General features: G+C 35.5%; 1 protein-coding gene and 1 long non-coding RNA gene across 2 annotated transcripts; both read right to left on the bottom strand.

Moving 5' to 3' along the window:
* Positions 1-1,397: 1,397 nt before the first annotated feature.
* On the bottom strand, positions 1,398-14,609 carry LOC121321028 (B- and T-lymphocyte attenuator-like). Its single transcript, XM_041259937.1, has 4 exons — positions 14,454-14,609; positions 6,227-6,553; positions 2,719-2,757; positions 1,398-1,915 (listed from the first exon to the last, which is right to left on the bottom strand). Exons 1-4 carry the CDS (start codon positions 14,521-14,523, stop codon positions 1,779-1,781), a joined length of 573 nt encoding a protein of 190 aa, XP_041115871.1. The 5' UTR covers positions 14,524-14,609; the 3' UTR covers positions 1,398-1,778.
* A 7,159-nt stretch (positions 14,610-21,768) lies between these two features.
* On the bottom strand, positions 21,769-23,261 carry LOC121320438. The gene is made up of 3 exons (XR_005950846.1): positions 22,913-23,261; positions 22,483-22,590; positions 21,769-22,029 (listed from the first exon to the last, which is right to left on the bottom strand). It is a non-coding gene; the product is annotated as an uncharacterized LOC121320438 (long non-coding RNA).
* Positions 23,262-26,428: the final 3,167 nt, after the last annotated feature.

Raw genomic sequence — 26,428 nt, 5'->3', positions numbered from 1 at the left:
TCACAAGATAATTTAAGAGAAAGTAGATTTTCATTTATTTCAAGCTGCAGTCCGTTCTGCCATTTTGCTCCTTTTAGTAAATCGATGTAATCAAACGTTGTCTTGTGTCTTGAATTAATTTCTGATTCTTACAGCAGCATACTCTGTCTGTTCCTCAGATGCTGCAGATAGACGCACATGCTGACTGCCTTCCTCTATGTTATAGGCGTATCTCAGAGCAGCATACACGATGGGACAATTTTCATCCTCAACCTCCTGGTTGTAATAGATATCGAGGGGCTTGACCACGATGGCCACCGGGGCAGATTCATTTGTGCTGGTAGCTCGACCCCTGCTAGAAGATGCCCGAGTACATCTAGAAATTCTGGAGTGGTGATCATTGTCATAGACTGGCTCCTTGGCAAGACCAGCGGGTTTAATACGATCACTGGGGCGACTGGGTAAACTCGCAGCTGTGCTTGATTGGCGAGAGGCTTTAGGCGTTTTATGCTACGAAAATCAAAAAAGAAAGAAATAGTGAAATCCATGTTGATTTGAATATAGTATATAAAGTCACTTTTGGAGCTCCCATAAAGAAGTGCTTACTTACAGGATTTCAAAATGGGCAGATGAGGGCAAATTATCCCAACTATATATATGTTTTCATTTGGTGGTTTTATATCACTGGAAGATAAAAATGTACTAATTCTGGATAAAAAAAAATAAAAAAATAAAACTGTTCAGGGCTGTTCCATTATTCTAATTTGGCTGTTCTTATACATGTGAAATGTTTTAGACAGATGTACTGTACATGTCATGAATTTCAAAAAAAGTATGAACAGTGTATTTTTTAATCTCAATATCTAAGAAGCCAATGATCCTTTCCCCTTTAAAATACATTATTCAGAAACATAATTATTAGGATTTAAGTATTATCTGTTGAATTTAGTGTAGAGACAGTAACATCCAGGTTTATAACAGGATGTTGTGCTTGTGTTGATCACAGCTGATTGCCCTAAAGTAAAACGTTAGGTGTAACCTTGTAACCCTAGTTCCCTGAAAGAGAAGACGACCACCAACGACCTTCTGTATGGGATATGCCTGGTGTCGCTGAGCTCTCTATACCAGAACTTCCACTTTATACCTAGGGGTCTAATTGGGGTATCTATTACCAGAACCACCAGTACTAAGCTAGTAACTTTACTTCCCTTGATTGTTTTCGTATCAACTTTCTTTTGACAGTGGAAGAGTAAAAAGACGTACCGAAGAAAACTAAACCCGGAAGGATTTATTTTTTTTTTTATTAAATCTTATAATATAATCCTATATATATATATATATATATATATATATATATATATTATATATATATATATATATATATATATATATATATATATATATTGTGCATGGTCATTTTTCACAAATATCCTATCTAGTAACATCTTGGTAGCCCTTTTCTGCACTGGATCTGAATATAATCTCTTAAAAATTCTAATTTAATTCAAATGTACTTTCACAATTGATCAAGACAAAGTATGGGACAAAAATGAAAAAAAAAAAGAAGTGTGATAACGTACTAAATTATTCCAAATTCTGATTGCAACAACTGACAAAAGGGCTGAGGTGAAAGAGAACTGATCCTTTACTTTAGTATTATAGAATTATTTCACTATTTTAAATCTTAATCTGTAATATATTTTAATATTTATAAGTTGGTGTTTTATAACTTAATATTCACCTGTGTACCTCAACTTTTCATTAAGGTTTGTTATAAGGACACAGGTTTATGTAGAATGTCACTTACCTCTGTGTCCTTGCATGCAGAAAAATGAGATTAACACCACAACAATTATCAGGATAAGCACTCCCGCACATATATAAATATATGTCAGCCAACTATCATTTTGTGGGGGAAGCTTTGTCTCCAGGTCTCCTAAAGAGAAGTTTGTGAGGAATTTGGCATTAATGTTTTCGGTTGGCAAGGTTCATATTATTGTAACAAGGCAGTTAGGTTGTAAGTAGTTTCCCAATGGAGATTGGTTCACAATACAACTAGCATGGGTGTCTGACTGCATCTGATTTAAAAAAGACAAATGGATACATTTTGATAATAACTAAAGGATGATTGCACAAATACATACTACAGTACCTGTCACTGCATAGACATTTGCTCTTTTGTTTTTAACACTTTACATTGTGTCTCTAATTATTGTGTGTACATAATAGTTACTTGGTAAATACATGTGTACTTACACATAATTACAATGTTATTATGCATAGTTATAACCCTAACCATAACTCTAAACCTAACCCTAAAACCATTAACCCCAACCCTTTGTCTGACACAATTGTGTACTTATGTATATTGTGCAAACTGATATACAAGTTAAGTACATTGTAACTATGCATAATCCATCCATTCATCCATTATCTGTAACCGCTTAACCCTAAAAAGGGTCGCGGTGAGCCGGACCCTAACCCAGCAGACACAGTGCGCAAGTCAGGGCTAAACCCTGGAAGAGATGCCAGTCCATCACAGACTATGCATAATAACATTGTAATTATGGTTAAATACACATGGATTTACTAAGTAACTACTGTGTAAATACACAGTAGTTAAATACAAATGTACAGTGTTACCTCTTTTTTTTTTTTACTAAAATCCCCACACAACATAATTATTTTTTAAAAATTTCATTAAAGTAAATTTAACACGGTAAGATTCATAAAGAATACCTAATATGGTCGTGTTCAGTGTGGGCAGGTTTTCTTCCTCTGAAAAACAGACCAACAAAGAGAAAACTACTGTAAGTATTGTATATTAGTCCACAGTATTAAAATCTAATTTTGAAAGAGGAATCCTAATTCTTGAATCCACAAGATCAAGAGAAAAAAATGTATTCAGATGCAGGGAGACAATGGTGCATTCATTTAAACAAGCTGAGCCCCAGGAGGCAGGCAGTGCACTGTGTTGGGGGCGGAAAGCCAAATTAAAGTACAACATACAGCAAAAGACAATGAGAGCGCAGAAAGTCGCGGAACGGAGGGACAGAGTGAGCAAATGGACACAGAGATGGTTGCTAGTGTGGGGGGTGATGTTCAGATACAGGTAGAAGGGGTAAAGTTCACAGAAGATAGTGAGGTTTTTAGATTGCCGGGAAAAAAAAAGGTGAGTAAAACAGAGGGCAGTGCTGTCACACTAAAACACAACGTTTCTTCTGACGGCAGCAGCGTTAGTACGGAGCCTGAGAGCTCTGCAGAGACGTGTTCAGCACAGTGACCCACAATGCCGCTGTAGACAGTGAGGATGAAGGCAGTCTCATTTCTCTCAAGCGTCGCAATCGCTAGGCGCGTATAAACAGAAAGGAGGCTACAGTATTCAGAGCACTAAAGATTTCCTGGAGCAGACGAAAGGGCTAAGGGGAATTGATGTTGAGGATTATTTTCCCGATATTGATTTGTTTCTGAGCTCAGTACGAGGTTTAAAACAAACCGTTTCTGCTCAGGAAACGTTTAGTACTCAGGAACTAGTGCGCCTGAAATACATATCGAGCAAACTCCGTAGCAATGTTAAACACAGTCAGTTCTGATGGTCAGTACACTCCTAATACTCATTCTCTTTACTGTCTGCTTGTTTTTTTTTTCTGAATATTAGTGTGTTTCCTTTTCAAACTCTGCAATGACTAGCTTTAATATCGGGTGCCTTAATATTAATGGCTGTGGAAATGCTTTTAAAAGAGCTACATTGTTTGAATTAATCTCGCAGAAAAGTCTTTCTTATAATGTATAAGAAATATATATTATTATAATAATAATAATATAAGGCTTGTATTAAAACGGGTTAGACTGGTTTTTAATTTCCAAAAAACAATGCATAATATAGCAATGTTTGAGGAAGCCTGCCTGGTGTGTAGACATTGTGTTGTGTGCTGCTAAGGATGGTAATCTGGAGGAGTATCTGTAATGTGACTTTTTATCTGTCCACAGTATTTTAGGTATTGTTTTGTTCACCTTGGATGGATCTGAATGGATTTCATTACAATATCTGTTTTATAAATATTGATTTTGTGTATTCTATTTAATTGTTAAATACATTTTTTTCAAAAAGTAAAACAAAGTATCTATCTATCTATCTATCTATCTATCTATCTATCTATCTATCTATCTATCTATCTATCTATCTATCTATCTATCTATCTATATATATATATATATATATATATATATATATATATATATATATATATATATATATATCATATAATGAAATTTTAAGTGTTTATAGACAAGTTTATACAGTTAAAAACATAGAAAATCATGAAAAACCTGGTTTCAAGCAGGTGTACTCAAACTTTTGACTGGTACTGTATATATATAAACACTTAATATTTCATTATATGATAAGCTGATAATCATAAGTGAATTGCATTCAAAAATTTTATTTTTAAATGAAAATGTAAATCTTGTCAATTTCAATGAAATGGACACCCAAAGCAAGGGGATTTCAGTCTGAAGCCCAAATCAGTTAAAATTCTGAAATGTGTATAATATGGTGTTAGAACACTGGCCTAAGCATAAAAGTGTCTTTGTTAGATGTTCTCTGAGTTAACTAGCATGTTACCTAATTAACCTTTTGTCACCAATTACTGTTAACAGAGGAGGGTCCATGATTACTATAAAAATAGGTAACATAGGCAAAAGTTTGTCATTCCTGAATGTAAGGGAGCAGAAAATGGCAAAATACGCTCAGTTAAGCAAAGAAAAAAAGACTGTAATTACTTTAAGAAATAAAGGTCAATCTTTAAGAAAAATCGCAAGAACTTTGCAAGTGTCTGTAACTGCTGCGGCCAAGACCATCAAACGATTTGAAGAAACTGGCACTCATGAGGACCGAACAAGGTCAGGCAGGGCAAGGGTGACCTCAGAATCAGAGAACAAGTTCATTCGAGTCACAAGTCTGCGAAAACGGTGATTAACTGCCCCTGAAATACAAGCTCAGCTAAATGCTACTAGAAGTACAGATGTTTCAACATCAACTGTTCAGAGGAGATTACATGAAGCTGGCATAACTGGAAGAATTGCTGCAAAGAAACCATTGTTAAGAGTGCAGAATAAGAGGAAGAGTCTTGCCTGGGCCAAAAAACACAGAAACTGGACGTTTGAGGAGTGGACTGATGAGTCAAAATTTGAAATATCTGGGTTCAACTGCCGGGTATTTGTAAGACACAGAGAGGGTGAGTGCATGAGTTCTGCGTGTGTGGTTCCCACTGTCAAGCTTGGAGGAGGCAGTGTCATGGTCTGGGGTTGCTTTGCTGGTGACAGAGTTGCTGATCTTTACCAAGTCTATGGCAAGCTCAACCAGCATGGCTATCATAGCATACCTCAGAGGCATGCCATTCCAGCAGGATTATGGCTAGTTGGGCAGTCCTTCATTCTTCAGCAAGATAATGACCCGAAGCACACCTCAAAGTTGTGCAAGAACTACCTGGCGAAGAAGGAAAGTGAAGGACAACTCAATCTAATGACCTGGCCTGCCCAGTCTCCAGACCTCAATCCCATAGAACTTGTATGGGACGAACTGGACAGAATAGTCAAAGCAAAGCTACATCTTTTGGAATTGCTGCAGAAGAGCTGGGTAGACATGTTGGGTGATTTCCTGCTGAAACTTGTTAACCGAATGCCTCGTGTTTGTGAGGCTGTTATTAAGACAAAGAATGCTTTGATACTCCTTATGTTTTGTTTTGTATATTGTAACATGTGTTTTCATTTTCAAGTATTTACAGAAACGTATACAACGTAAAACTTTTAACTGATATATACACACACACCAGTGGACCCTGTTCACAAAGCTTTAACTCATGAGTTTACTCAGTGTGTGTTTTAATGGATTCATTTATTATTATTATTATTATTATTATTGAAACAGAGCTAGACTGTGGTTTAAGTTACCAACAACAGTCAAGAACACTTTAATGAATATCAAAGTGTTTTTCGTTTATAATTATCAGCTTGTAACCCACTTCTTGGGTGTGTTGAAAGTGGTATATTTTTTACAATTATATGAAGCTCTATGGTGTGAATAAGATTTTCTACATATACCACATACATCACCATGCGTGTATTACTTACCTTGAACGGAAAAGGTTATATCAAGAACATTCTGTATGAGTAGAGTGATAGCATGATGAATACTTTTTGTTACATTTTTTTTTTAATTGATCTGAAACATCTTTTGAAAACTCACCTGAGACATTAACAGTAATAGAATGCCCCACACTGCTAATCCCCCGGACATCGACAACCTTGCATCGATACTGTCCGCTATCATTCAAGGAGATATTGAAGAAAGTGAGGGAAGAGACAGCTGAATGGATGCTTGGTTGATTCCAAGAAGTTTCAACTGTTGCATTCAGTGGTTTGCAGTCACTCCCAAGTATTTTACACCACGTCACTTCAGGTTGTTCTTCACAGTAGTTCACTGTGCAGTTTATTGTCAGAGTTTTCATAACAGAAACATTCCATGCACTATTTCGGGGCACACGAACTTCAAGGGAACATGCAGAGTCGTGTCCTAAAAATTACAAATGAAAAAAAATGCACTTGTATCATATATCTGTTACTGATACAACATAAACTTTCAGTATAAAATAACATTTACATATAATTTTTTTAGGCTCCAATCTAAATGTTTTTATGTAATAAATATATGTATGTTTTGTAATTGTAATGTGATTATGCATAGTTACAATGTACATAACGTTTAAATATTTTTGCACAATATATGCATGTACACAATTGTATCAGAAAAGAGTTTAGGTTATAGTTAGGGTTAGGTTCATTCTAAATGAACTGTCTTGGGTTGACTTAAACCACACTTAAATGTGTCATCTTTAGGAGATCATAAAAACCAAATATCTTTTTTAACATGAATTGTGGCAAATTTAGGTATTTCACCCAAATGCTTTGCATATTATTTGAATGGATTTTGTCATTGTATGAGCTTGTATTATGTTTTGTATTATACTTTATTGCTGTTAAATATAACACACCATCTCAATTTTTTAACTGTGTAATGTCTTTCTTATTCCAACTTTGCTAGATAAAAAAAAAAAAAAGTTGTGGTTGGGACTGCAATTTAAAATGGTTCAAAGGTGTAAAAACTGGAAATGAGAATAAGACTTTATTCTATATGATTTGAATCTGGGTGCACACAACCACACAAACTATCCCCATTACTTAATTTTAATTGTCCACAAGTTTGCCCAATTATAGGTAATTGCCATTTGCAAATTAACAACCTTGCAGTTCGTGTCTTGATCCAAGTTATCAGCAAGGAACAGTAAGGGTCCTGATTCCTAACACCAACTCTTGTGGAACCCAAGTAAACATTTCATACCAGTCTGATTTTACACCTCTACTGTGCTCTGTTTTCTGTTTTTAACCAGTAGTATACACATACATGTTCTTCCAGCTGAATTCAACATATGTATCAGTGTTTCATGCTGCTTTCTGAAAATGTAATTCAAATATATCACAAGCACGCCCTATTATTATTGTTGAGATAGTCTTCAAGCTTACTCTCTTAATAAAGTATATTTCTTCCAGCAGTTTGCATGGTATAGATGTTAAACATGTGGGTCTGTAGTTGGTTTGTGGATCGTACTCTCCTCTTTAAATACTGACACTGTATTTGCAAGGTTTCAGTCCTCTGGTGTGCAGTTTATTTAATTGCTTATCAATAAATGAGTTATACAGGGTTTTCACAGCTTCATTATTGTTTGTTTTCGTAAATGTTTTGTATTTCATTGTATAATGGTTGTTTTGTAAGGCTATAAACATGCTCTCTAAGCCTAAGCATGTTTCTACTTACTATATTCTTATGATTCTTCTAAAATATGCCGTGATAAATAATTGAATGCAAGATCAATTTGCTATCTTAATAAAAATTGTTCTGCTGGTTTCACTAAATTATACAATTGTGATTTTCAAATATTTTATAAAGCAATATTTTTTTATATAAATTCAGTCATCTCCAGTTATCTTTTTTTTTTTTCTCCCCAATTTAGTTGTGTCCAATTATTTAGACTCAGCTCACCACCCCTGCGCTAACTCGGGAGGGACGAAGACACGCTGTCCTCCGAAGCGTGTGCCGTCAGCCGACCGCTTCTTTACACGCTGCAGACTAACCATGCAGCCACTTCAGAGCTACAGTGTCAAAGGACAACAAAGGCCTAGGCAGCTTACAGGCAAGTCTGCAGGGGCCACAGGGGTCGTCAGAAGACACCCTAGCCGACCTAGCCCTCCCTCCCCCCTGGCGGTGCTCGGCCAATTCAGCACCACCCCCTAGGAACTCCCGGTTACGGGCGGCAGTGACACAGACTGGATTTAAACTTACGATCTCCAGGATATTGGGCACATCCGCGCAGAGCGCTTTTACTGGATGCACCACTCAGAAGCCTTGTAAAGCAATATTGACAAATAAATTAACTGTTGTGAGCCAGGGAAATGCATTGCAGTTTTTTTTTTTTTTTTTTTTAATTTTAATTTACTAGAATACTACCAGTACTACTGGTACTCTGGCAGAGTGAGAGTGTGAACAGAGAAAGAGAAATCAAATTCCCACCACGAATTCTAAAGCACACCCTGTCAGCGTATTTTTGTTCTATGATATGTAAACGCTTTTCGTATGCTAAGTATAGGAAATATTTTTACTACTGCTGTATTTTTTACAGGTAGTTGTTGAGGCTGCAGGAAGCAGACATGTAAATGAGAGGAAGAGTAGCGGATTACTCAGTAACTGAACTATTGTGGTGTTTCCTATCAGTTTGACTGTTATCAGACATACAGACTTTCCCAAACAAAAGAAAAAAAAACTTTACCTACTTTCACATGGGGCTTGTATTTTATTTCTCAGATAAGGATCGGTCCCTTTAAAGTTTTTACCCCACGCATTCACATCTGGTAAATTTACAGTAAATAAGCTGTCTGACTCCAGTGTATTCTTCGGTTGCTAGGTTTACCTGATTTGCATGACAAGAATCTGTATCCGAAGTACGGTCCAATTATCTGTGCCGTGACGAAACTCAAGACACACAATTAACTTTTTAAATGAAATTGGACATTTGGGGACTGCCTTGTTTTAAGCAAAAGAGAATCTTTCATGCAAAACACCATTTAAATCATGCTACAAATCTGGGGGGTTTCTGTCTTATTACAGGAAATAAATAAGAAAGAAATCCTAGGTAGATTGCCAGGAAAGGCAATTATGAACATGGTTTGTCATCTTGCAGCAATAATTATGTATTCTACTATGTTTATGTAAGTGAAAAGGTACATTTCCTGAGAGGAACTTTTTTTTTTTTTTGAATTTTTATAAAACTAGCAAGAAAGAATTCTGAATTATAATGCTTTCAGCTGCAGGTATGTTTTTACTTGTTGGTTTTATACCAATGTATGGCTTTATTCCTTTTGAGGCTGCCGTCTTTAAAATTAGTGGCATAGCTGGGCTGCTTTTAATAGCGCTACAGTGATCCAAGGTTGCTATGCATGTAGTGTGAATCCAGCGTAAAATCTAAATACCGTAAAACTTAAATTAAACGCCAGCAGACCCGGCGCATATTAGAGACCGGATTAGTACTCAAAGAAATGAAAGAAGTAATTTACAAACCGCTAACCAAGATCATGCAGCAGTCTCCTGACACAGGGGTGGTACCGACAGACTGGAAAATTGCAAACGTAATACCGATCCACAAAAAGGGAAACAAAACTGAACCAGGTAACTATAGACCAGTAAGCCTGACTTCTATTATAAGCAAACTTATGGAAACTATAATAAGATCCAAAATGGAAAATTACCTATATGGTAACAGGGTCCTGGGAGACAGTCAACATGGTTTTAGGAAAGGGAGATCGTGTCTAACTAACTTGTTTGATTTTTTTGAGGATGCAACATCGATAATGGATAATTGCAAAGCATATGACATGGTTTATTTAGATTTCCAGAAAGTTTTTGACAAAGTCCCGCACAAAAGATTAATTCTCAAACTGAATGCAGTTGGGATTCAAGGAATCGCATGTACATGGATTAGAGAGTGGTTAACATGTAGAAAACAGAAAGTACTGATTAGAGGAAAAACCTCAGAATGGAGTGTGGTAACCAGTGGTGTACCACAGGGATCAGTATTAGGTCCTCTGCTATTTCTAATCTACATTAATGATTTAGATTCTGGTATAGTAAGCAAACTTGTTAAATTTGCAGACGACACAAAAGTAGGAGGAGTGGCAAACACTGTTGTAGCAGCAAAGGTCATTCAAAATGATCTAGACAAGATTCAGAACTGGGCAGAGACATGGCAAATGACATTTATTAGAGAAAAGTGTAAGGTACTGCACGCAGGAAATAAAAATGTACATTATAAATATCATATGGGAGATACTGAAATTGGAGAAGGAATCTATGAAAAAGACATAGGAGTTTTTGTTGACTCAGAAATGTCTTCATCTAGACAATGTGGGGAAGCTATAAAAAAGGCTAAAGATGCTCAGATACATTGTGAAAAGTGCTGAATTTAAATCAAGGGAAGTAATGTTAAAACTGTACAATGCACTAGTAAGACCTCATCTTGAATATTGTGTTCAGTTCTGGTCACCTCGCTATAAAAAAGATATTGCTGCTCTAGAAAGAGTGCAAAGAAGAGCGACCAGAATTATTCCAGGCTTAAAAGGCATGTCATGTGCAGACAGGCTAAAAGAATTGAATCTGTTCAGTCTTGAACAAAGAAGACTACGTGGCGACCTAATTCAAGCATTCAAAATTCTAAAAGGTATTGACAGTGTCGACCCAAGGAACTTTTTCAGCCTGAAAAAAGAAACAAGGACCAGGGGTCACAAATGGAGATTAGACAAAGGGGCATTCAGAACAGAAAATAGGAGGCACTTTTTTACACAGAGAATTGTGAGGGTCTGGAATCAACTCCCCAGTAATGTTGTTGAAGCTGACATCCTGGGATCCTTCAAGAAGCTGCTTGATGAGATTTTGGGATCAATAAGCTACTAACAACCAAACGAGCAAGATGGGCCGAATGGCCTCCTCTCGTTTGTAAACTTTCTTATGTTCTTATGATTATTTGAGACCGGACAATTATTTCAAGTTTAACGGTAGTCAATGCAACCAAATCTCTAAATAAAGAGGGTACAGATGGATCAGTGTGAGAACCAAAACCAACATAAAATACACAGAACAGCACACAATGTGCTAATTTTACTGTAGCTAGCACCCTCTACAAACCAAGTATATTTCTCCCCTCATAAGACGCCTTAGATAATCCTGTGCAGTGGTGATAGTGAATCTAGTGATTGAAGACAGAGTTAGGAACAAGTCAGATAAGCAATAACTCTTAATAAGCTGTACAGTCATTGTGCAATACAACATGCACTGTGAGAGCAAGGTACAGCTCAGCGAATTCAACACATTGCAAAGTGTCACGCAAACAGCCAGTCTCGATTCTGTGCTTTTAACGCCACTCTCAGATGGCAATGAAATGGAAATTAGTTCATAAGATCTAACCAATCAGAGTACTGAGTTTGTCCAAGACATGTTTGTGTTAAAAAATAATAGTCCACACACAAAAAAAAAAGAACATTTGTAAATTAAGAAAGAATACACTTTCATACTAATATAAAGGAAATTAGTACTGCATTAAAATACTATTCCCTAAGTTAAATAGATTCAAGATAAATAGTTAGTATTTACTTAAAAATGCTGTATACATTGTCCATGAGGGCGTTTTCCAAACCTTCTTGATATTCTCACAAGCATTTTATTTATATATATAAAAAAAAAAGTCCTCTTGGGTGTCTAAAGAGTTAAAGTCTTTATTTTATTAAAGGATGGTATTACTGAAGATTCAAAGAAACTGTTCTTTGCAAAGCAGCCACACATGTAAAGCAGCCATGCCCATATGCACTAATATGTGCATGTGCTTGTGATCTCCCGATGGTTTTGCAGTGTATTGTGTTATAAACATTCACAGACATGTCAAGACTACACCAGAACACTCAAGAACTTAAGTAGAACTTCAAGAACTGAGAGAACACATTGAAGTGCATTTCACAGAAGTTGTTCTTATGATGCTCTATTGGGAAACGACCTCCAGACATTAACATGCTTGCGTGCTCATGATAATTGACTCCTGCACATAAACTAGAGGAATGGAAACATATGTATATAACCCACACCTGATCCAGTATATATAACCCACACCTGATCCAGTAAAATAACCCACACCTGATCCAGTATAAATAACCCACACCTGATCCAGTAAAATAACCCACACCTGATCCAGTATAAATAACCCACACCTGATCCAGTATATATAACCCACACCTGATCCAGTATATGAGTCAGATACCAAAATTAGAAACCAAAAATATGTCTAAAAAAATAAGATACAAAGAAGGAACATTTTTACAAAGTGGAAATAACTTACAGTACAGAAAAACAAACAATATAAGAGCCGTTAAAACCAAAAGCCCACCTAACATTCAGGTTCAAAACCATATTTGGCCCAGTATTTGTTTTCAAACAGCTAGTTCCAATAACATGCACCCACACCAAAACACACTTCCAAACTGTGAAAGGGTAAAGATTATTTTCAGAGATATAATGGTGTAAAACTAAGGTACTTGCTCAGAACAAAAATGACAACTGATCTGTTCTTGCTAGTTTTATAGCTTAACAATTACTGTATTCTTCATAGAAAATGTGCCTTTGCTTTCTGTGCCTCTAGATAAAACTCCACTTATCAATAACATTTAATTCCTCATTTTATCACTCTTGGTGCTAACTGGTGTCACCGATTCCGATCAGCACTAATCTTGTTCTATAATGTTATTTTAGGTAAGGCAATCCTGGATTCATACGAAAACTACTTGATTCTTTAGAAAAACGTTCTGCCATCTTCAGTGTAATATATTTTAATTCAGTATTTGTTGGATTATATTCTATCTATCTATCTATCTATCTATCTATCTATCTATCTATCTATCTATCTATCTATGTATCTATCTATCTATCTATCTATATCTCTCTATCTTACCACACTTTTTAAATTATTTTAACATTTTTATATTGTAAGCAGCCACAGATAACCGCATCTTGTTGACTTCTGATTCAATGAAGATATGAAATAGATAGCTGAAGCATACTATAGTGCATTTTTAGGGTGTTCATGGTGTTTAAATGTTGTCCCCACTGTAGTGAAATTTACGTACCAGAAGAAAGTAAATCAGCATGAAAATATAGACATTTTATCTACTTGGGTAATGGCTTAATGGATGGGTGTGAACAACCTTAACAAAAAGAAATGTTCTTCATATGCTTGTTTAAATCAAAACATACCCGAAAGACTATATACATGAGTGAAAACTCTGCAATCCCAAAACGTTATACAATACGGTAGTTGTGGTGCTTACTTGATCCCACGGTACCTCTATTTTGGTTATTTACTATAAGACCTCAACAATGTGCAGTATTAGTCCAGTGACCAGAGCTGTAAAACATTTCATTTAAATGTATTTTTTCTCACATTTATTTTTAGATATGTATGTATTCACAATGTTCCTTTCTGAGTGAACAGACTGAGCAGTAAATATGTTAATGTTTTTTTTTTTTTTTTATCAATAATATGCTTGTGGAAATATGCTGTAGTAATTAAAATTATTATTGTTATTATTATTATGAACACCTGAAGTCAGAACCTCAAACACTATGTAAGCCCAGCAGTTATTTTACTACCTACTCTTGGTTATCTTAATATATAAAGCAGAAAGTCTGTCTGTATGTCTGTTCCTTTATGCATTCGGACCCCACAGGAGCCAGTGCAACCGAACTTGGCATAGCCTCTGCTTTCATCCAGGGGAAGGTCGAGGCCTATGTTTGGAACCAAAATTTTGACCCCCAGGGTACTTTATTTAGTAACCCCATTGCTGGATCACTACAGTACCCATGTATCATAAATTAAAGAAACCCATAAAACCAAAAAATAAATAAAAAGAACAAATTAAAATAAAATTTAAAAATGGCAAAAAACAAACAAAAAAAAGTTAAAAAAGGGAAAGGGGTCGGAGCTCATTGTGTGACACCCAAGATCGGTAACTTAGAAGAAACCAGAAGGCTACCGTTCCCCAATTTGTCATGGATGAAATATTGAAATATTTAATTTCCCCGGGCAACGCCAGGTACTTCAGCTAGTAAACTATAAGTCGCATTGTTTGTTACTGATTAAAAACATTTTTGTAATTTACCAGTATTTTTATACTTTTGTACTTTTTATAGTCATGGATAATACAATATATATTAAACGGCTACAGCCATGCTATAAACATCAATAATACAACCTCTGCTTCCCCCAGTTACACAATATTTAAAGTTAAATCTTATTCAATCTTTCTTAATCAATGGTATTACTTACCCTTGACTTTGATACAAAGAATAAGTAATAGAAAATAGGCCAGATCAACCCTTCTTTCTTGTAGCCACATTGCTGCTCACAGGTCCTCCATGTGCACTTATGAATGCTGAAGCGACAGATAGGTGTACACTTATTGAGATCAAATCTGAAATGTGTGTTTGCATCACTAGTGCATCAAATGTGGAAAAGCCACAAAATGTTTTGCAAAATACTGAGTGCTTGTTACATGTGTTTACGTCAGATTACTTCCCCTGCTCAAAGTAAGCTGTGGTTTTACATCCTCTCTGCAGAACCCTTCCTCTACCTAGTTTTCAGTGGCATTACTTTAGAGGAGTAGTAATAAATAGCTGACCACATGACTCTTTACTTTGAACAGGCACTGAATATATTACTGGACCACAAATAGGGCATCACAATTCAGAAACATACTTTAAATATTAACTAAGCTCTCTTTTTAGCTTTATTCAAATATATGTGTTGCCATATGTATTCATAATGCAGCGCACTTAGTAAACAAATGTAAATACAAAAAAAAAAAAAAAAAACAGGTGAAAAATGGTAATATATTAATGAATCCACATACTGTTCATTTCTATTATATTAATCATTTACTGTAAACCAACAGCCCACTGTAATGCATTACCCTAAATTGTAATCAGATGGCTCTTACAATAAAAGAGGAATTGCTATGAATTGGCTGCTAAGCTGTTTTTAGGTCGTTTTATTATCATTATTTTTGTATTTGTTTTTCGTCACCTGTCATTGTACAAGCTTAGCATTACAATCTAGTATTTTAAACATTGTTCTAGTATGTGTTTCAGAAAACAATGCAGAGAAATATGGACAGAACAGTTAACAATTTAAACATGCCAATTGCCTCTTTACACCCAGGATGTTGAACAGCTACCAGTCCCTGCAGGGGTCTGCGTTCAGCTCACCATGCGCCAATAGAGTTAACTGTAGCCCAGGCAGGACAAAGACTCCCTGCTTATGTTGCCTTCCTAACCCGCAAGAGGGCCCGAGCCAATGCAACTCTCCCGGTAGAATCCCCAGCAAAGACACAACTTTTAAACATTACCCAGGTGCTAAATGTTTAGAATTATTTTCCTAAATATATCCGTCAGGTGTTACAGTACTCTGCAAAGGTAATGTATTACCTTTATGTGTATTAAAGTATCAGTGTTTAAATAGTTAAGAAATTAAACAGAATCTAACAGTCCTTAATGAGAACTTCTCAGACGGTAGATGCCGTGCACAGGTAATTATGTATATGCTGTACAGTATATGCTATTGAGAGGAATGGGTTTAAAAACCCTTCACTGCAATGTAAATAAATATGTATCTCCCCTCCAATTAGGCATGCCAACCAAACATGTGAACAAGCAGAAAAAAAAACAAAAAAAACAAAACAACAACATGTGAAATGTGGCCAGGCTAAATTGGCTAATTGAATGCCAGTTTGAGTTTGACCGCATGTATGAAGGAGGAGTTGGGAGACAGCTTCTCAGTTCAGCCTGGGACTCAAGTACTGTAGATATGAGTGCTCTTAGGCCTTGTTTTCACTGTAAAAGCCTTGGTTTGGTGACTATTGTTTGGTTTAAATTTTGTTTTAATTTGTTATTTTTTGTAAATAATACTGCGTCTCCCTGGTGCTTAACTGTGTCTCCATCGTTCCCTGTTCCTGCTGCCAGCCTTGCTCGTCCAGCTGAAAATGTTCAAATAAAAGGGCAATGTTTTATGCCGTACAGAAAAAAAAAAAATAGAAAAAAAAAATGTGTGCAGGCTCAAGGTAGCTTACTTCTTCAATACCAAACAAACAATACACCCCACACTAGGTCATCTTGAAGTAACCAATCAAAAGTCAATATAGAATTCAAATCAGCAGATCGGTCCAAATACAGGTAAGCACGATAATGACTAAGGAAAACTAACTTGCTACATATAACAACAGTGTATTAGACCATATGCATTAACATTACTAAATAGCACCTATAAGAAATAATCCATTTCATACAAATAATATTCATTTACTCTCAAATTAAAATATGAAAAATAGTAATTAAGGAAAACAAATCTGTATCACATAAGCAATGCCAATGTTAAGTAATCAGCTGAAAGCCATCAGGAGGCATGTCTAATTAAAACAGACTACTTGTGTTAGAAATTATGAGCATGGGCTTCGCTCTCCCTTGGGGGCTGAATGACATAAAGTGGTTAAATGCAAAACCATGTGTCATATTTTTCTTTCCACTAGCCAGTACAGATTCACACCCTCTAAGACAACAATACACCATACTATATTATTCTCTGGGTGGGCTCAAATGTCTAATAATAGCACCAGGGTCACACAGACAGGAACTGTGTAGGGGAAAAGACAAATGACTAAAAGGACTTTCACCTCATGATTAATGTTTCCCCTTACACTACATGTGCTATGCTATGAACAGTTTTTACACACTGCACTCATGACAAACCACTTCAACTGTAAAGATTCTACACGTGTGGATAAGTCATGCAGTATTGAGATGTTCATCACATACAGAACAGAACGGAACATGACAGGAAAAGCACATTATATAACACTGGCATTCATCCCAATCCATACCTGTAACTTGGCATTATTTAAGCTGCAGAATACCGACCGGCTCATGCTGTAAAACGTCCTTAACAAAGGACTTGTTCATTTGCAAAGTTATTAAAAAGGAAACTAAAAAAGTCACTTTGTGATATTCGTTTTTAAAGGTGCCTCCCAACTCTTACATAGTGCGAGTGGTGTAGCCAAACAGCTAAAAGAAATGTATATAGTCGGTGTCACTAAGTCGCTTGCCCCATTAATTTGGGCACCCTTTCGATAATGTTATGCTTAACTTGCTGCATAGTAGAGGGATGTGTATAAATATACTGTGTGTGTATATATATATATATATATATATATATATATATATATATATATATATATATATATATATATATATATATATATATACATAATTATAATTTTACATACCGAAAGACAGTTGGCTGGACAGATAAACACCATATGCAGTATCCAGAGATTATGATATGTTCAATAATCCAAGTCTGATCACACTAGGACAAGCACATCTCTAGACATACATAAACCCTGTTCACTGTCCCCAGGCAGGTATATTGATCCCCAGTGGGGATAAAAATTTGACAATCAAACACTGATAATCTTAACGCTGTACAATCTACCAGTCAAATATGGAATTTACATAGAAATATATAGACTATCTTGTTCCAACCCCAAAATAGTTTCACCTTTCAAAACAGATGATAAAGCTGTTTTGCCCTTAAAACCGCTAATGAAGTTATACCCCTCATTGCCCTTATAACCTCTGAGGTGCTGCATGTGACTAACATGGTTTCCTCTTTCGCAAACGTATATGCTGATTTGACAACTATAGTTTTTTTGTTTTTTTACTTTTTAGCAGAAATGCTGTTTTTTTTCCAGAAGCCTAGCAACTAAAAACAGTAAACCAAATTAAAAAGTCCTGTGGCTGAATGGCATAAAAAGTTAAACCTCTTTCTACTCTCAGTATGTGATTTTATGTTAGTGGTCCATCTGTTATTGACACCGTGCTTGCCAGCTATAACACTGCAGAATATGACTCCTCTTTTCTCCCAGTTTTTAAGTTTAATGCAATTTCTATATTCTGTATTGTATCTTCTAGACTTAGAATTGATTCTCAATTGATGCTGTAACAAACCTTCTATTAAGTTCTGTTGGTCCCCATTTTTCTCTGGTTTAGTGTGCTCATTGCATGATTTGTGAGTTTGATTTTTATGTTATTTTTAGTATCCTGTATGCACTATATCATACAAAATGTATGTTTTTATTTTGGGATGTGTTTTACTTGTATTCTTTTATTGTTCAGCCTTGTTTTGCAGGCCTTTTTTTCATTTTTGATTGTGAAGTGCTTTGAGATGGCTTTGCTATGAAAGGGTGTTATATAAAAAAAAAAAAAAATGTTGATTAATATTTCAATTTATAAACAAATGCATTCAATAAATTATAAATCAAAACCTGATTTAAAAACCTGTAGCAGTTCAGATTTATAAATCAGTCATACGGCAGACCACACTACTGTCAATAAGCGAACTCACTTACTTCATGTACTGGACAGCTTTGACAAAGTGTTTGGCCCCTTTGTCTCGACTTAGTCTGTGAAAAGAACACTACAAAGAAAAAAACACCCTCTAATCAACATGTAATACTGTGATTTCAAGAGCTTTAATTACAAATAGCATGTGTTTTATTAGGCAAGGATAACCTAGATCAACTGTTAAAAACATAATGCTTTCTAAAAGTTTCATTTTAAAATTAGCTTTTCACAGGTGACACCGGTACTGCAAATCTGATAATCGATAACTTCCTGAATTCTATATTGAGCTTTTTCATCTTGTATTTTTAATTCCTAGTGTTGTTGTTGAAATTACTCATTTCTGTTGTTCTAAGAGGTTGTTTTGATAGCTGTAAATCCTAATGATTTTATCCTAATTATAGTGTAGTTTACAGTTAGTGTGATACTACAACTACAATACAATATGAACTAGGAAGCAACAAGGTAAGATTACAAGTTATATTTACAATGACACATTATAAATGCAAGGATAGTGCATTAGGTGAGGCTCCAGAACATGGTGATTATGTCAGGCAAGTCCAGCGATAGTAGGAGGGTTAGATGGAGGTGTCTACAAGTGCAGTCTACACAGGTGGGTCTTGACCAGGAATTCAAAATGAGAACAATGTAAACATTGTGAGACACTTGAATGTAAGGCACAGTATCTGGAAACTTGTGTGTTTATATAAGTGAATATTCATATTAAACACTGTATACAATTTCAGCGGGTCCCCGAAAGCTCACCTGATAAAAAGCACTAGCTCGATTTCGCTTTCCTCACTCCTTGTGTTGTGAAACGACGAGGTGTAATGCTTCTAGAATTTTAAAATACTATGACTAATATATGTATGGCTATAGATTACAATGAAATGATCACTGTAAATGCCTTCTTTATATCTTTTACACAACCATCCCAAATGAATAAACCGCTTTATATGTTTTTATACTTGCCAAATTTCAAAGAAACATCCCAAATATTAGTTACTGTTTCTTAGGCGATGCCTTATCCAAGGCGACTTACAAGTGAAAAGGGTCACTTTTTCCACGTTTGTATGGGCAAACATAAGTATTTTAGCATTAAATATGTTTTTCATGTTCAATAAATTTGTATTTAAACAATTGTTATGTTATATCATGTACATCTGGGTCATAGAAAATCCTTAATGGTCTTTCTTGAGTCATACACATTTGTAAACACATATATATATATTATATATAATATATATATAGATTGTTATTATTGTTATTGTCGTGACTGTTTATGACAATACTGTTTGCATTATGATACTATTAAAATGTATTAAAATCATAAAGTATTTTTGGTCTGTCTTTACTTACGAACGATTTTAGTGTGTAATATGTCAATGATGAATGTAAGTACTTACATTACAAAGATTATCGTGTTGTCTTCAAACAAATGTTCCTTCCTAAGGAATTATAGAGTAATCTCATTATATAATTCGTGGAGTAAGTATCATATATATATATATATATAGTATATATATATATATATATATATATATATATATATATATATATATATATATATATATATATATAAAGTATATAAGTAAACAAGTACACTACCGGTCAAAAGTTTTAGAACACCTCCATTTTTCCAGTTTTTATTGAAATTTACACAGTTTAATGTCTCAATGTACTCTGAAATTAAAGCATAGAACAAATAAACAATTGGAGATAAAAAAGAAATCATGGAATCGTTTTGTTTAACAAAATTTTATCAAAATTATTGACTCATCAAAGTAGCCAACTTTTGCAGATATAACAGCCGAACACATTCTTTCTACAACGGAAATCAAATATTGTTTGGAAAGTTCTTCCCAACACTGTTGCAGAAGTACACAAATGTGTTGCACTTGTAGGTTGCTTTGCTTTCACCCTTCTGTCCAGTTCATCCCAAACCAGCTCGATGGGGTTTAAGTCTGGAGACTGTGCTGGCCATTCCATGATTTGAAGCCTACCATCTTGTTCTTTTCTTCTAAGGTAGTTCTGACATAGCCTGGAGGTATGTTTTGGGTCATTACCTTGCTGTAGGATGAACCCCTGACCAATTAGGCGTATACCAGAGGGTACTGCATGGCGCTGTAAAATGCTGTGGTAGCCGTTTTGGTTCAGGGTGCCACTCACTCTTTGCAAGTCGCCGACTCTGGATCCAGCAAAAGAGCCCCAGACCATCACGTTTACTCCTCCATGTTTGACAGCTGGTGTCACACACCGAGGAACCATCCTTTTGCTTACTCGATGGCGTACAAAAACCCTGTGTGATGAACCGAAGATTTCAAATTTGGATTCATCGGTCCATAAGACCTTCTTCCAGTCTTCAGAAGTCCACTGGCGGTGCTTCATGGCCCAGGCAAGCCTCTTTTTCTTATTTTGCCATCTTAGCAATGGCTTTCTTACTGCCACTCGACCTGTCAAACATGCAGCTCGAAGTCTTCTCTTCACAGTTGAAACTGAGACTTGCTTACTTCGACCAGTGCTAAGCTGTGCTTGAAGCTGTTGTCCTGTGAGCCGCCGATCACGCAAGCTGTTGACTCTCAGAAACTTGTCTTCTGATTCTGTTGTGGCTTTGGGTCTGCCAGACCTCTTCCTGTCAGAGTTTCCTCCAGTTTCCAAGTGCCTTTTGATGGTGTAGGAAACTGTACTCACTGACACCTTGGCTTTCTTTGCAATTTCTCTAAAGGAAAGGCCTACACTTTTAAGGGTTATAATGGTCTGTCTATCTTCCTTTGTTAATTGCCTTTTTCTCGCCATTATGATAGCAATATACTACTTCCTGCAGTACAATACTGTCCAAATAATGCTTAAGAGGGTGTAGTAACACAGTCTGTTCCAACACTGCTTTTATACAGACAGAGGGTTTGTAAGTAATCAACAAAAGTTAGGACACCTGTAGGAATTGTTAGTATCAACTTTCAAGCCTTAATTTACTTCCATTGCTACAGAACAGCTGTAAGTTGTTAACCCATTACTTGTTCCCTGAAAAAGGCCTTTTTGTATAACTCTGAAATGTACATTATTCTTCAGTTTTTGGTAACCTAAACTTATTTTTTAACCTCTGGCAGTGTACTGCTTACCTTTGTACCATTTCAGGTTCACTGGACTTGAACTGCTTAAGTTTCAATAAAAACAGGAAAAATGGGGGTGTTCTAAAACTTTTGACCGGTAGTGTATTTAAAAATAAAGAAACATATCTTTAGAAACCACTGCAAATAACAGCAAATGAAAAATATCTAGGTATTAGCAGAAACTCCAATTGCCTGTGTAATTTTAAAAAGTCCCCAGAGCCCGAGAGGGAGGAGCTGACATCCCCAGTACCAGAGGGAAAGGAACAATAGCCAGCCTGAGTGCCAGGGAAGGAGCTACTGCTATCCCCGAGGTCCAGAGGGGGGAGGAGCTACTGCTGTCACCTGTACCAGAGAGGGAAGCTTTTGCAGATATCATTGAATGGAAAAGCTACACTTCGACAATAAATACAATTTACATGTAAGTACTGTAAACCAAGTGTACATTAACCTAAAATTATAAACATCTGTATTTACACTTAGCAAATTATGATTAAAATAACTTGTACATCTGACTTGTACAAACACAATATAGGCTACATGTTATATAATGGTATATTATTGTGTAAAAATTATACACACCCAACTTGTCCATTCACCATCATGACATTCCAAACATTTCATATTTATTTAAAAACAGACTAAAACTTCAAATAACGGACGTTTTCAGCGCTCTCTACAACACAACATTTTCCTTAATTTGTCGAATATTCAAAAACAAATTACATTTTTCTTTTCATGTCAAGCAGAAAGCATTAGTAAAAACCAAGAATTATAATTGTTTTTCATTTCTCTTACCTCACTAATAACATCATGGTGAGAATGACAATTTGAGCTGGAATTAGACTGACACACACCAGGGGCAGAGGCAAATTGTGATGCTCTGATTTTTCTGATTCTAGTTTTCTAAAAAACAAACAAACAAACAAATTGAAACTGTGATTAATACTGTACTAGTAATTGCCATACTAAAGGCCACGACAAATGATCGTATTGCAAAGAAATTGGAGTCTATCGTGGCCTTAAAGTTTAACATATAAACATATGAAGATCAATATTCTAGATCAGTTGTTAACATATCTTTTATAGAATCAAATTAAATAATTGTAATCGATACACATTAATGTGTATAACAAAGCGTACATATCGCTGAAGAGGTTATAAGTGCAACAGGGTTTATTTTATAAGCATTTTGTAGATGAAAATAAAACATGTATTAAATTATTACCTTTTGCAGATGACTGGGCAAATTATCAAAAACGGAAGGCTCCGACCCTCTCGAAGCCGAACAGTTTGACCACTTCTGTCAAAATCGTCAGTCCTGAAGTACTTACTGCACACGGTGCACCAATCCTTGGCCTCCCAGTTTTTTCTCTCCTCATTAAAAAAGACCACCTCTTCCTTCTTTCTGTATTCTTAGGAAAACTGGAACAGATTTAACGTATATTTAAAAATAAATAAATAAATTAAGCCAGTGCGACGCGCACTCTAACGTGCACACTTCAGTAAGTTAGTTACTTACTGTGAAAGTGCATAATTTGCTTTCTAACGTGGAGGTCAGAAGATGCATCTATAAAATGGCGTTAAATAGAATATCTAGGTGTGCCTTATTAATGTTATATTAAAATAACGCTAATATGTACTAAATCAATAAGTTTCCAAGATTTAGGCCTAACGTTACTGTTTCTACAATTCCTCAAACTTACCGGTGGAAACTAACTCCTGCCTCCCTCGATACCTTCCTATCTACCTCATGACAAGTAGCATGAGCACATTCTCTCCCTCCTCTGAATCGCTCCATCACTGAGCTGTGGAAGTAGCATTCAACAGATTGTTGCTAGCTTCAAGGAGATGGATCTGGCCTAGAGTGGTTCTCCGCACCACTCTGTGCGACCCCTACAGGCAGGGGCCGAGTGAGCTTGGGGCGAAGATTTGCTGGTCTGGTTCTTGTCTTAAGGAGTTCCCTGAGCTATGTGTGGAATCGCCGCGGTGAAGGAGAAAAATAATAACAAATTGGGAGAAAATTGGGGGTAAAAATAATTGGATATCTAAAAAAAAAAACATGTTCAGCAATGTTGAATTGTGCCTTTCAGAATCATCTTGAGTTTCTCATTGTATGCAAAGAGAATGTGAATACAGATCATTATTCATTTTGGTAGGGAAACAACGCATGATTTATTGTAGAAAGACAGTTCTTATTGTTTTTCTATTTGCTTAACAAAGACGTATTAATCTGACATTGCTTGGTCAATTAAACTGAAAAACAGAATCAGATCTCCCTTGCGGTCACATATATAAATGACATAACAAATGCATTCAGTTTGGTGGGGTTTGGGATTGGAGTTGAACGGCCTAAAATCTAAATTCTAAAATCCAGTTCCCCATTGTCCGATATGTTCAGTCAGCCTAACTACTGTTTGTTATATTTTTTGTAGTTGTATTACATTTATATACCATGTCATAGTAGCATTGCTTTGCAGTTACATTTTCCATTACTGTATATCTGTCAGTTGTTCCTGCAGAACCATTACAATTGGAAATGTAAAGATATTGCAGGTTCATGGGCAAAACTACCAAATCTAATATAAATATAAAATTAAACACATGAACTTAATTTGCATTTATTTTGGTGCACAAGATAAACTCAATTTGGCCATCTGGAAGATTTTGTTAAATGATACTGATTCTTCCACTGACAACGAAGCATCCTCATAACATTGAAAATGTTATTGGAACAGACTCTATGTAAGCAATTATTGCAATGGTGTTAGTGCTGTTATATTTAAATTTAGTTATATGTTTGTATATATGTATGTTATTTCTACTTTATTTTCAATGCATGTTAGGCTTTGTATTCTTGCAGTGGGTAAAAGTTAATTTTGTTGGTGATGAGGTCTTTTGATGACATGTGTAGGGTTAGCGACTGGCTCAGTACAGTAGTGTTTCAGATGAAGCTGAAATCACTTACCTGAACAATGTTAATTAGTAATGACCTCCATGGAAACTAATAGATTTGCAATACATACTTGTTAAAGCAAGTATGTATTTGTTGTTCATAGATGTTCTTTGGACTTTTGTTTGCACATCTGTTGGGGAATCAAGCACCCAGTCTTACCTGGATTTTGTTTAATTAAAACATGTAAACATTTTAAAAATGTATTTTAAAATAAATGCCTAGTAAAAAATTGATATTCATTAAAAATGTAAGACATTGTCATTATTTTAAAATAAATGACCCAACACATCAACTGAGGAGATCCGTGCTGGAATTGGGTGCACTGTGACTGACGTTGATTTAAACAAATATAATTATTAGACGATGCCATTGTATTCATGACTGACACCTTCCTTTTTCCTGCTGGAAGTGATATCATATACATACTATGCACACCCACCATGGGGCTAACAAATCTCTTTGTTTTGTTTAATGATTATCTAAAAATGTCTCATTTTATCATTTCCTATTGCTTCCTACTAAGTGAGTCTGTTTTCCTGTCACAAAAATGTTTCTGCTGACAATTTGCTTTATATGGCTAATAAAAATAAAGAATTCTTATCACTGTCGCTTCATATGACTAAAACAGATTAAAATACAACTATGTCTTGATTAAAAGTTAATAGTTCATTTGTTTGAATTAAACTCACAGTCAACTCAGACTCTACTGCGCCTACAACATATATTTTTTAGCATGTCCAACTGTTCTGTACAGTATGATGTGCTTGTTATTTGGGTTCAGACTAGTTGCACTGGTATTTTACATTGAACAAAAATACATGTTAATAATGTATCTTAAATTGGCATGTTATAACTATTTATAGGAATGTGCATTGATCAAAACTAATGGAAATGCAGATGTGATTAGACTTTGTGGAAGGAGCATCTCACCAAAAAGTGAATTTGGTATCATAGCCATAAAAATATAGAGCAAGTGCTTTTCTAGGTACTTTTAATCTCTGGCTAGGCCACTGAGCTTATGGTTTTCAGGATAGAGAAAGGAGACAGATCTGTGTTCTTAATTTCTATGCATTAAGGTGTCAAAGCACTACAAGTACCTGGGTCCATTTCGATATGAATGGACCAAAAAAGCTCCCAATAAACCTGGACCTATACAGTCACACCCACAGACACAACTCCTCAGAAATACAGAAAACGAACAACAAGTTTGAAAATACAGGAAACATAAAATCTACCAATTAACATCATTGTGGTTCGGACCCTTCTGATTAGCTCCCTTTATTGGGACTAGCTTTTTACTACAATAACTTTTCAATCAGTTACTTTATTGATACATAACTGAGTGATTCCACTGTATAAATCAAATTGTTCAGAAATGCAAAACCAAACAGACCATGCCTAGCAGCCTATCTTTGGAATACAAATGTTTAATTCATTCAACTAATTCCTTCTATCAAAATATTTTTGGGAATACTTTTTTTGGTAGGCTGTCAATAAGTGTAAATTGTATGGTTCAAAAAGATTGAAAAAATCTGTCAATTCTAAATATAGAACAGCTTCAGGTGGGTTACTCATATGTAACGCTAGCTTGGTGGTATTTCACACAATCATTGCTATTATCAGCCACCAGAGGGAGATAGTCACACAATGAAAAATGAAGAGGCCAGGCATTTTGTTTGTTTGTTTATTAAAGAAGAATAAGGACTAAACAAACACAAAAAAGAGCAATATTTGAATATACTTCACTTAATGCTTAGTATAACACCTTTATTTTTATGTAATTTAACT

This window comes from Polyodon spathula, chromosome 9 (genome assembly GCF_017654505.1).
Source record: "Polyodon spathula isolate WHYD16114869_AA chromosome 9, ASM1765450v1, whole genome shotgun sequence".
In the NCBI taxonomy this organism is placed as follows: Eukaryota; Metazoa; Chordata; class Actinopteri; order Acipenseriformes; family Polyodontidae; genus Polyodon; species Polyodon spathula.
The sequence above is the reverse complement of the archived record's forward strand: the minus strand, read 5'-3'. Positions and strand labels throughout refer to the sequence as shown.

Excerpts from the sequence above, each read along its gene's own strand:
- LOC121321028 (XM_041259937.1), bottom strand. The coding sequence starts at position 14,523 with ATGTGGCTACAAGAAAGAAGGGTTGATCTGGCCTATTTTCTATTACTT. Across the intron at positions 2,758-6,226 it reads TATTACTGTTAATGTCTCAG|AGGAAGAAAACCTGCCCACA; the intron begins GTGAGTTTTCAA and ends TCTGTTTTTCAG. Across the intron at positions 1,916-2,718 it reads ACTGAACACGACCATATTAG|GAGACCTGGAGACAAAGCTT; the intron begins GTATTCTTTATG and ends ACTTCTCTTTAG.